The sequence below is a fragment of the Arachis ipaensis genome, chromosome B04 (genome assembly GCF_000816755.2).
Source record: "Arachis ipaensis cultivar K30076 chromosome B04, Araip1.1, whole genome shotgun sequence".
Taxonomy (NCBI): domain Eukaryota; kingdom Viridiplantae; phylum Streptophyta; class Magnoliopsida; order Fabales; family Fabaceae; genus Arachis; species Arachis ipaensis.
Window position 1 is genome coordinate 18,121,840 of NC_029788.2, and position 12,551 is coordinate 18,134,390.

Genomic DNA, 12,551 nt, shown 5'->3' on the forward strand with positions numbered 1-12,551 from the left:
AAATACAAAGAGGATCAGAGTTTAAACTAAACCTATAATTTTAATTCAATGAAAATCATACAGTAATACAAATTAATATTAAAATTTCTATTCTCATTACTCAATTGCACGTATTATTTTCTCTGAATCGAAGGATTCAGCCGAATTGAACTATTTTTCTTGGCATGCATGTATCATGTGAAGATCTGGAACAGAAGCTTTTTGAAGATCAAGAATGTGAATTATTAGAGAAAACCAAAGCTATTGAAGTAGAGTAACCGATACGAGTGCTATGGGACAAACTGAGAATTGTCATATGCCAATTGGTCCAATTACAAGAGCAACAACTAAGAGAATAAAAGAAGGTTTTGAAAACATGGCTAAATCATGTGTTCAGGAGATGCATCAAGAATTGGGCAAGACAATGATTAACGATTATCAAAAGTCACACGTCTTACTATTTTACAAGATGCATTGAAGACTCTCATTAGTTAAGATGAATTAAAAGAGATCACTTTCTTAGAATTTATTCTATATTTATTTTATTTTTGTTATTTGTTTGTTTTAGGCCCAATTATGATTTGGCCCATATTTTATTCTAGTGAACTTATGAGTTAGGGATTTAAATTTAAGAGGTATAAAAACCCTATAAAATCTGGTAACCATTTTTTTTCTTAATTTGATGAATGAAATTTTCTTTGAGTTTCTTTGAGAAACTTGGGTGTGAACATATGAAATAGAGTGATTCCCTTAACTGTTGCATCAGGAAATCAAATTGAAATAGAGGAGTCCTTTTCTTTGATCTTCCATCTTATCCTGGGTTACGTTCCGTATCAGTAACATTGGAAACAAAATGCAAAATGTGAAGTGTTTTTCATATTTCTATAGAGTGATATATATATAGGAGAGACTAGATATTTATCACACACTCGTTAACTAACTCTACCACAAATATTCATAACTAAATAACTAACCGTTATCCTCTTTCACATCAAAGCCCAGAAAAACCTAACCGTTGGTTACCGGTGAATTGTGTTTGTTTGTAAATATAAGATGCTAAGATGTGAAAAAAAAATAAAATTATATTTAATAAATTAGATATAGATACTGACATCAGCACCTATTCTGCTGTCTCAGCAGGAGGATCACGATGATTACGACGACGACGATTATTGGGATCTATAGAAATTAAGGTTTTATTTTTCTATTTGTCTATTTCATTGTGTTCTACTTCTGTGACATTTTATAGTATTCATACTATTTATTTTTAATAAAATAATTTGTTAATTTCTGCTAATTTTAAATTTTTGCTGACAATTTTGTTAGCAAAAGTTTTAATTTGACTACTAATTGTGACTTAATTAACTGTACCAAAAAAATATTGCCGTTAGATTTATCGTCGGATTAATTCGATGGTAACTTAGCACCTAAACACGTGAAATGGCGCCAAAGTTACCATCGGATTAATCCGACGGTAATCATCAACTCAGTCTCAACAAATCCATTGAAAAAATCAATAGAAAATCTACCGGTAATTAGCGTCGAACGGAAAAAAAATCCATCGGTAAGCAGCTTTTCGGCGACATTTATACAGTCAACTCCAAAATGATGATAACTTTATTACCAGCGGATTTATTAGATGAATCTAATGGTAAATCCAATGGTACTCAATGGTTTTCTTGTAGGGGCAGATTCTGAGTCCATACAAGTTTAGATTGCACAGCTACCAAAGCGCGAAACTCTGCCTCTGTACTGGACCTGCTAACAGCTTGTTGTTTATTGCATTTCCAGGCAATTAGATTCCTTCCAAAGTACACACAGTAGCCTGTCATCGATCTTCTATCATCAACATACATCAGCACTCCAATCTGCATCTACAAAAGAGAGTTAACGAAAATCAGTGCTTTTAGTAAATAACAATCCTTGATTCAAGTACCTTTTATGTGGCGCCGGATTCTTTTCATATCTTTCCAATGATTTAATTGTGCATGTACTGACATACTTTGCTCACAGCAAATGTAATGTCTAGTCTTGTTAAGGTTAAATATTGCAATGCTCCAACAATAAACCTGTACTGCTTAGGATCATCATAAAGGTCAGAGTTATCTTTACTTAATTTGATTGATGAAATCATAGAAGTAGGGACTGTGTTAGCAGTTAGCATGTTAGTTTTAGTTGATAAGTCAGTAGCATACTTCTGTGGTATCAATAGAATCTGATTATCATCTGTATGCATTGCTTCCAGTCCTAGAAAATAATTAAACTTGTCTAAATATTTTAAAGAAAAAATTAAATTCAGTTGCATGATAATATTTTGTAATTCTTGAGGATTATCTCCAATTATCAAAAGGTCATCTACATATGCAAGAAGATATGTAACAGAAGAATTAGTGTGTCGAATGAAGAGTAAAGGATCAGATTTTGTACTAAAAAAGCCAAAATCTCTTAATGTTTTAGAGAGGGTTACAAACCAAGCGCTTGGTGCTTGTTTTAAACTATAGTTAGCCTTCTTCAGACAACACACTAAGTGAGGATTAGATGCTGTAAATCCCTGTAGTTGCTCCATATATACTGTTTTAGACAGTCACCATTTAGAAACGCATTATCAAAATCAATCTGTCTTAGAATCCAACCTCTTGTTAAAGCAATTGAAATCACAATTCTAATCATTTGTGGTTTAACCACAGGACTAAAAGTTTGATCAAAATCAAGCCCTTTTCGTTGATGGAATTCTTTGGCCACTAGTCTAGCTTTATATAGTAGAATTTGGCCTTGGGGATTCTTTTTCAAAACAAAAACCCATTTAAAACCAACAACAACAGAATTAGAAGTAGGGACAGTAAGTTCCCATGTTTTGCATTTCTGCAAAGCATTAAATTCATACTCCATAGCCTTCCTCCAATGAGTTAAGGTTGAAGTCTGTTTGACTATTCTTGGTACATGAAAGAAAAAATCAGGATCAGTAATTTTATCATAAAGAGCAACATTATAAGCCGTATGGGGATGAGCTTTTGTTTTAGACCTGGTTTGCATAGTATGAGTATTCTGAGAGGAAGGAGGAAGAAGTCCTAAGGGTAATTGAATTTCTATACCACTAATTGGTACTTGACTAGAAGCTAAGGGAGAACACCAGTAAAGGCTGCAGGAGAGATTGGGGAAGCAGGAGAGGGATTGTTAGGGGGGTGTTCTGCTTATCAGGAGTTGAGATTGTGACTGATTGAATTGAAGGTGATGATATGGAACAATGCTGGGTGGTGTGAGAGAAAGATGGAACAGCAATAACTTGAGGTTCTGAGTATAGACTAGGACTGGATGGTATTGAAGACTCCTTTTGAACAGCAAAATGAGTGGAATAATTAAATCTAACTTCATTAAAGATAACATTCCTGGAGAAATACAACTTACCATCTGGAGACAGGCACTTATAGCATTTATGGCAATTATCATAACCAAGAAAAAGACATATATGAGACTTAAAATCAAATTTCTGTTTATTATATAGTTTAAAATAAGGATAACAAGCACAGCCAAACACTTTGAAGAAACTATAATCCGGTTGTTTGGTATACATTTTTTCAAAGGGTGATAAAGAGCGAAGAACAGATGTAGGTACTATTGATCAAATAAACTGATGCTCGAAAAACATCATCCCAAAACTAAAGAGGTAAGTCTGCAATAACTAATAATGAAAGACTCACTTCTATTAAATGTCTATGTTTTCTCTCAACAATCCCTTGATATTGATATGTGTAAGGACATACTAGTCTATGTACAATTCCATTGTCATTCAAAAAATTTCTAAAGGCATTTGAGCAAAATTCTAAGCCATCATCGGTTTGTATGGATTTAAGAGCATGACCAGTTTGTTTTCCAAAAATAATTTTATATTGTTGGAAGGCACTTAAAGCTTCAGCTAGGGGTGGCAAGTGGGGAAGCCCGCCCTTTGGCGTGCTGGCCCGCCCTGCTCCACCTAGTGAGGTGGTCCCAAAATCCCACCCTGCCCCGCCTAACGGTGGGCTGGTGGACTAAGTCCGCCAAATATCTTTTTTTTTTTAGTTTTAACTATTATAATTTCTAAAGGTATAAAAAATTATAATTTTTATATTCACAAATATTAAAGTCTTTGTAATTATAAATATCTAATAAATATAATTATAAACCAAGTTTTCATCCAAAACACAATTATAAATATTGTCTCCAAAGCAAAATAAATATAATCCAAATATAATTATAAATATTGTCTCTAAAACAAAATAAACATAATCTAAAACACTCAATTTTCATCTTCATTCTCTTGTAAATTAGGTTGGGAGAAGTTGGATTTTGGCCAAAAAATTACCAAAATACCACTTGTCAAAAAAACACTAAGCCCGACGGGAAAGCCTGCCCCGATCTGCCAAATCCCGCAGTTTAAGCGGAGCGGGTTAGACGGACTTTTACTATTTAGCGGTCCCAATTTTCCAGTCCAATCCGCCTTTTTTGGCGGGTTACGCGGGCCAACCCGACGAGTTTAATATCTGGATCCATTTCGAGAGACAATGAAAGTTGGTCCCCAAATGTTAGCATAAACCAACTCTAGAGGGTGATTGTAAACAGTGACAAAATTTTTAAATGGTAGTTGATGTAATTTGGACATATAACATAAGGAAAAGTCTAAGGGCCATCAACTTTATTAAATTTTGGCCAGCATGTAACCAGTAAAAAAAAATGAGTAATCCCTAATCATTAGATGAAATTTCACACCATTAAAATCATTATTGATGGTTATTTGATGGCTACAAATCACAAAAGTTGCTGACCCCTAGCATTCCTCAAAACATAATTCACACATTAAATTGATCTGATGCTACAAAATAGGAAATTTGAGATTTGTTAAGAGCATTCAATACAGTTTGCATAGAGGGGTGTCCCAATCATTTATGCCACATTGTTACTGAATTCAATGGTTTATCAACAGCTACCATTGCATTTTTTTATGTTACAATTGAGGGGGGTGAATTGTTTAGGAACATACAAAGATAAAAAAAAAACATAAATTTCATTTCTAGTAACTCTTTGTAGAAGATGTGTCTTGGTAACCTGATCACGGACAGAATAATAATAAGGCCAGAATTCAAAGAAAATCGAATTGTCAGCTACAATTTGGATCCACTTAAAAGATTTTGTATAATTTGTGGAACAAGCAACAAGTTATTCAATTTGAAGGAAAGATCAGTATTAGAGTCAATCAAGATAGATGAACCAGAGTTAGTTATAGCAATACCTTTACCATTACTTATATGAAGAGGTGATTAGACCCCGTTTGATTCTTTGCAGCTTGAATGAGATTAGTTGGTTCAGCTATGATGTGGCTAGCACCAGAATTAGAATATATTTCAAGCTGATTGTGAGGTTGTTGGGGTTGCAAGAAATGCTCGAGGTTGATGAAATGAGGATGGAAGAGATAGTGGTTGAAAGGATTGTATGGAAGAAATAGCATTAAGAGACTCATATTGTTTATCAAATCTGTAATAATTTCTTTTGTTACAAATACTTTTTTTATAGTACGTATGCATGTATTTTTTTTGTTGGACTTTACAACTAAGACTTAGTTACAAAAACACCTATACATATAACATCATTTAATTCTAATATTGATCACATTTTTTTATACATTCTTTTTTCCAATTGTACAACATCATGATCACTAAAAATAAGTTCGTATAAGAACACATATTAAAATACAAGATGATTTTATATTCGTAAATATAATTAAATTTTATAGATGAGATAATCAAATTTTATAATTAATATAATTAAACTTGATCTAATGCTTAAAACCAAATTTCATGAATAATATAATTAATTAAAATTATCTTCTTCTTCTTTTTGTGTATATACATAGTGATGGAGGTTTTTTTTTTTTTAGTGAAGATCATAACCCCCAAATTTATTTATAAATAATTAGCAATTTTATTATATAAAAAAAACAAATTTAGTTTTTTTTAGTGAAGATCATAACCCCCAAATTTATTTATAAATAATTAGCAATTTTATTATATAAAAAAAACAAATTTAGTTTTTTTTAGTGAAGTAAATTAGACAATTTTCAATTTTAGGCGTCACAAACTAAATAAATTTAGTTTAATTGGATTAAATCTTATCCTTCTACATTAGGCTTATTATGTTCAACTCCACTTTCTGCATTTGTTCAACAATTTTTGTTTCAAACATTAACCTTTTGAATTTAGATTGGAGTGGACTTTCACAAATTAAAAGCCTTCTTGGCTTATTTATATAAATTAAAATTTCATTCTAAAAACCAACTTGAGTTCATATAGTAGTTAGATCACTAGTCTACTTAAGTAAGTGTTGGGAGTTTGAATCTCACTTTGTGCATGTAGTAACTCATTAGCCAATGACAAATCCTTAAATAGAATTCAGATCCACGACGAATGAATTCTTGACCTAGTAAACTGGAGTATACTGTAGAAAACAATAAATAAATAAATAAATCTCCGTTGCAATTAGCTGCAATACAATATTTACAAAGTAGTTACATTTCTAATGTTATTATACCTAATATATATAAATCACTATAGGACGTAGAGTCTTATAAATTTACACATAAAATATTTTAGAGTAGAGCGCTTTATATAAAGATTTTAGTAGGTCGAAACTGTTTAATTTGATGCGATTTACGTGTAAAACAATGTGCAGAAATAACTGTCTCTATTATGATTTATGAAGGGACATAAACTGCTATATTTTGTCATGGTTTATGTAGAGGCATCCGCGTGATTCTTAGTCACAAATTATTCGTTTGAGTTGTTTTCAAAATTTATATTAGAGTTTCTAGAGAGAAATAAACGAGGATAATACATGGATGGGGTCATGGAAGAAGTCGATAGAATGGTGTTGCGCATATTACTAGAAACAAAGAGATTAGTGCAGAAATGTGTGCTTTGTTAGATTAAAAAAATAGTTTTATTATTGATTAGAAGTAAATTTAAAATGGTAGACATAAGATTTATGATGAATTTGATGAGAGCTATTCACTCCCTTCCAAATAATTTCACAATTAGTGATAGGTAATTTGTTTTATGATAAAATAACATATAAGAATTTTTTTTAATTGAATTTTCAGTTCTCATCATAAAAAAATATTTATGTTTTCATCAAATGATTGGTAAATTAGAAGATAGAAAACAGAGACTCAAACATTTTAAATGAGACTGAGAGTAAAGAACTAATGTTATTTAATTAACACTAACTAATAGTAAGTATAACAAACGTAATCGAGTTAGGTTTGATATAACAAAAAACAATAATGCTCCACGTCCAAGTTATTTAAGTCCTTTTTGCTAGATGCCCCTCCTCCAACTTCCAAATCGTTTGTGATTTACGCGCTACATATAACGTAAATCTTCCTTTGCTCAACGTAAATCTTCTACTATAAACTAAACCTTCTTTTTGCTTGCGTTTGCTTTCTTCTTCTTCTTCTGCTCGCGTTTTTTCTTATTGATCTGCATTGACTTCAACGTAATAGGCTTCGTTGCTGTCCTCTGCTCGTGTTTTCTTTGTTCTTCTTCTTCTTCTTTTCTACTCGCATTCTTCGTTATTGATCTGCATTGACTTCAATGTAATAAGCTTTGTCGTTCTTCTTCTTCTTCTTCGTTTTCTTCTTCGATCTGGACTTCTAAATTGAAATAATGAATGATTCGACTTCAAATTAGTTGAATGAGAGCGATTTTGATTATTCTTCTAAAACGAATCAAGCTGATGAGGTTTGAATTATTCAATTTTGAATCGAATTCAATGGAATGTAATTGCTAATTTTATTTGAATTGAATTGAATGGACGTATGTGTTCTGAATCTAAATTGAATTGAATTGAATTGATAAAATCTAAATTGTAGATAGAGGTGTTTCAAATTTGATCTTGTATAATGGATTATGTTTCGTTCAATTAGTACTATACAATTGTTTCACCATGAGTATGCGTTCGGTTCATTATGCAGAAAGCTGTTTGAACTTGATTTTATATACTGAATTATGTTTCGTTCACTCAGTACTATAGAATTGTTTTAACATAATGACGTTTTCGGTTCACTATGTAGAAATGAGTTTGAATTTGAATATATATGATGGATTATGTTTCATTCACTGAGCACTATATAATTGTTTCACCATAATGACATTTTCGGTTCATTATAAAGACTAGGTGTGTTGTGGATAAAAAATTTGTCCCAAAGGTGGGATGATTTTCAAGACACTACAAGAAAAATTTGTCCCAAAGGTGGGATGATTTTCAAGACACTACAAGAAGCTGGAAAGTTCTACAAAAATTATTCCAAACTTGCTGGTTTTTCTACGAAAATAAGGAACACGACTCGAAAGCGAGACGAGGTTAAAAATCAACTAATCGTATGCAGTAGAGAGGGGAGGTGAAAATTCAAGATATCTCCAACTTTGAAAACAAACCCCTCAGCCGGGTTAAACTGTCCAGCCAGGATCTATGTACACATAATGAAGGACGTTGGTCTTTGGACAATTTTTAAAGTTGTTTTGAATCATTCACACCCTTGCTGTCCAGACCGTGCAGAGATGCTCAAACAACACAGGGAGCTAAGCATGTTCATGCATCGCACCATCGAAACCAACGAGGAAGCCAGAATCAGACCGAGCAAAACTTACCAATCATTCATAGCAGCAGCCGGCAGTCATCGGGAACTAACTTTTATAGAAAAAGACGCGAGGAATTACATCACAATGGAAGTACAGAATGTGTCTGAACAAGACGATGCCAAAGAATTCAGGAAGTACCTACTAAGAATGAAAGAGAAGAACCAAAATTTCTTTTTTGAGCTCAACCTCGAAGGCGATCACTCTATTAAACATGCATTCTGGGCCGACGCAAGAAGCAGGGCGGCATGCGAGTATTTTGGAGACGTGGTTTCATTCGACACCACCTACAATACAAACAGGTATTCGGTTCACCCAAATTCAGTATTTACGTTCACCATATGCGCAACTTTCGGTTCATTAAATTGTGAGATTGTCCATTTATGCAGGTACAATCTAGTTTTTGGTTCTTTTGTGGGAGAGAATAAACATGGTCAGTCAACACTTCTCGGATGCGCGCTGATGAAAAATGAGGACATCTAATCATTCAAATGGCTATTCGAGTGTTGGCTCTGTTGCATGGGAGGAAAGGCACCAAAAGGCATTCTCACTGACCAATGCGCATCGATGCAAAGGGCCATTGAGATGTGCATGCCAACAATAATTCACCGCTGGTGCATCTGGCACATCATGAAGAAGATCCCAAACAAACTAAATGGCTAGAAGTGACACGAAGAAATTGAACAAGAGATGAGCCATGTCATTTTACAAATAGAGGAATTCGACAGAAACTGGAACGATTTTCTCACAAATTATGGCCTTGGAGGCAACAAGTGGCTCTCAGGTAACCGAGGTTTTAATTGGAATTATTTTGGCTCAAAACATGCACATATTTCGGTTTAGTACAGCTCATTGGTTCGGTTCATTCTGCAGAGCTGTACGAGGATTGACATTTATGGATTCCAGTTTACTTGGATCACCACATCTGGGCTGGGATGAGAAGCACACAAAGGAGCGAGAGCATGCACGCATTTTTCAACAAGTTCATCACACACAACAGCTCTTTGAGTCAATTTGTGAAGCAATACGACAACTGCCTAGCAATCAGAGAGCAAAGAGAGAGAGAGAATTCGACGTTGCAGATTTTTACACCGTCATACCATGCTCAACAAGATCAGCAATAGAGGCGCAGTTTCAGCACGTGTATACCTACAAGAAATTCAGGGAATTTCAAGCACAATTTAGAGGAAAGGTGAACTGCATCACAAGATCAATGCATTCCACCCTAGGTTTCACAACATACGAAGTTGTAGAGTAGGTTCCCAACTCCACATTTAAGAAGTTTTTAGTCACCTACGACGTAGTATCACGAGAGGTAAAGTGCCAGTGCCTGTTGTTCAAATCAAGGGGCATACTGTGCCGCTATTTCCTAAGCGTCCTAAGTTTCGAGCAAGTGGATAACGTGGCACCGAAATACATACTGGAGCGCTGGATCAAGAACATAAAGAGGAGGCACACACACATCAAAAGCAACCAAGACGAGTCTCTATTGGAGCTGAGAAGCAAGAGATTCGACGATTTGGTGTTTCGGTCGCACAATATATGTAAATTTGCATCTGAGTCCGAGGAGCTGACCGGAATTTTGCATCGCGTGTTTGAGAATGTCATGGCCGAGATGCAAGAATATCAAGCGAGATGCAAAAGAAAAAGTTCGTTATCCCACGAAGAAGCAACGTTGAGTGAAGTGAATGACCTTCAAAGCTCGGCACGTGTCAGAACAAGAGACCGGTCCAAGAACAGACATGGATCGAATCTGGAAAAAAAGATCTCTAACGCCACGAAGAAAAAGAAAAGGCCAACTCCAAGTGAGGTAAAATTGATTTTCTTTCGATTAGGCAAACATTCATTTGTGTATTTCGCTAATATACGATTTATTTCTTTTTTTGCAGTTGAATCTTTTAGACGGCAGACCAGCGATTCAGCCAAGTTCAAGCTTTCACAATGCACCAGATATGAATTATTCAGGAGAGGATTATACGAGTTTTTATTAACATAAATTTCCTTTCACCTATGAGCAAATTTCAGTTCACTGAAGTTATAAGATGTTTAATTTCTGACTGTTGTTAGTCTTTATTGAATAGTCACTTTTTTTGTTTTTGATATTAGTTTTTGTGAAATTCTTTATTCAATAGTCACTTTTTTGTTTATTGAATAGTCAATTTATTGTGCTATATTAGAGAGTTCAAGTGTTTCTGAAACTGAATGCTGATATATACATTTTTTTTCAAACTATCTCTCTGTTATATTGATATATGCACTTTTTTGGTTCACTGTGTGTATTAGTTTCGGTTCATTTGTATATTTGGGATTCGTAATGTTTGAAAAACACCCTGATTCAATTCTCTGTGAACCTGGAACAAAACAGCAGTCAGACAGTTCCAATAGATATATACATCTTGAATAAGATATAAATATTAACATTAGATATACACATTAACATTAACGTTAGATATATACATTAGAATTTACATTAATGTTCAGATATATATATTGAAAGAAGCAATGTTTGCTTTTTTAAACAAAATAGTGTTAATTATAACAAGTCAAACAAACTATATCCTACTTACTACTATATATATCTCCAGACGTGAATTTACAAAAAGGGCTGGAGAGAGCAGCAGATGGCTTCGAGAGTCTTTTTGCTTCACATGCCCGAATGATTTGATCTCTTATTTTGTTCAGTTTGTGGAAGATAATATTTGGACCATATTCAAACCTGAAAGCATCAATCTATTCCTACATTTCAATTGAAAGGAATTAGTTACATAAGAAATGAATCCAACTTAATAAGAATTTTATTTTATTAATTTAGAAACTACTTACTTGTGTCCGAGTTTTATATTGATACCTCTTCCCTCTTTTGGCCTTTTGAGGATCAATTGTTTCAAGCTATTTCATGACGTATATGCCACAATCATAGCTAAGTAAGAATTTAAGTAAAATACGATTAATAGTTTACAAAATAAAACACATTAAAAATAGCACTATAGAAGAGAAAGATGTTTACCTTGTACGTTGACCATTGAGCATGATATACTCTACTTCTTCTCCATCTGCGTCCTCCATTAAAGGTTTCGCCCCAGTGTAAACCCTCATTTAGGATATTATTAATCCCTGAAAGTGATAAAAATAGTGACTTAAAATTAGGTGAATCAAAATCAGCAACTTCACTGAACCGAACACAAATCATGACTTGAATAAAACGTTATAAACATTGAATCAACAAGGAAATATTTAAATAACTTACGATAAATTTGTTTAGTTTAATCCTCAAATGAGGTATTTCTTTCTTTTTTCTTGTTCACGGGGTCAAGCACATAGAATGCCTTTTTTTGGACATCCGCAATTCACAACCACCAGTGCCCTCTATTGCAAATCGGAACAAATAGCTGAAGTTTGAAAAAATAATAGAATATCTCAGTCCAAACAATAGCAAACGAGAGAATTATCAAAGAAGGTTTAGAAATCACGACTTACAAATGGATGCGATGCGAGTTTTCTTTTTTCTAGAAACTGGCATTGGTGTGCATATCGTTCGACATCAAATCGGTAGGCCTTCTTGGTCTTTGGATCAAGGTAATCCACGCCATAGTTTCCTAACATAAACATCTGCAAAACAAACCTCATTTAAATCACAAAAGAACTAGTAAAAGACCATTTATCTTCTCAATAAAAGGATATAACTGAAGACACTAATAATCAAGTGAATGAAAATGACAACTCCACTAAACCGAACGCAACTCATGTACTGAATAAAACGTGATACACATTTAATGATCAAGAAAATACTTTTTTGCATGCAAAAGGATATAACTGAAGACACAAACAATCAAGTGAACGAAAATGACCAACACCACTGAACCGAATGCAATTAATGTGCTGAATAAAATAATATACACATTCAATCAG

The 12,551-nt window shown here is 33.6% G+C and overlaps 1 protein-coding gene across 1 annotated transcript; it reads right to left on the reverse strand.

Moving 5' to 3' along the window:
• On the reverse strand, positions 1,647-2,215 carry LOC107636185 (uncharacterized mitochondrial protein AtMg00810-like). The gene is made up of 2 exons (XM_016339708.1): positions 1,982-2,215; positions 1,647-1,853 (listed from the first exon to the last, which is right to left on the reverse strand). Exons 1-2 carry the CDS (start codon positions 2,213-2,215, stop codon positions 1,647-1,649), a joined length of 441 nt encoding a protein of 146 aa, XP_016195194.1.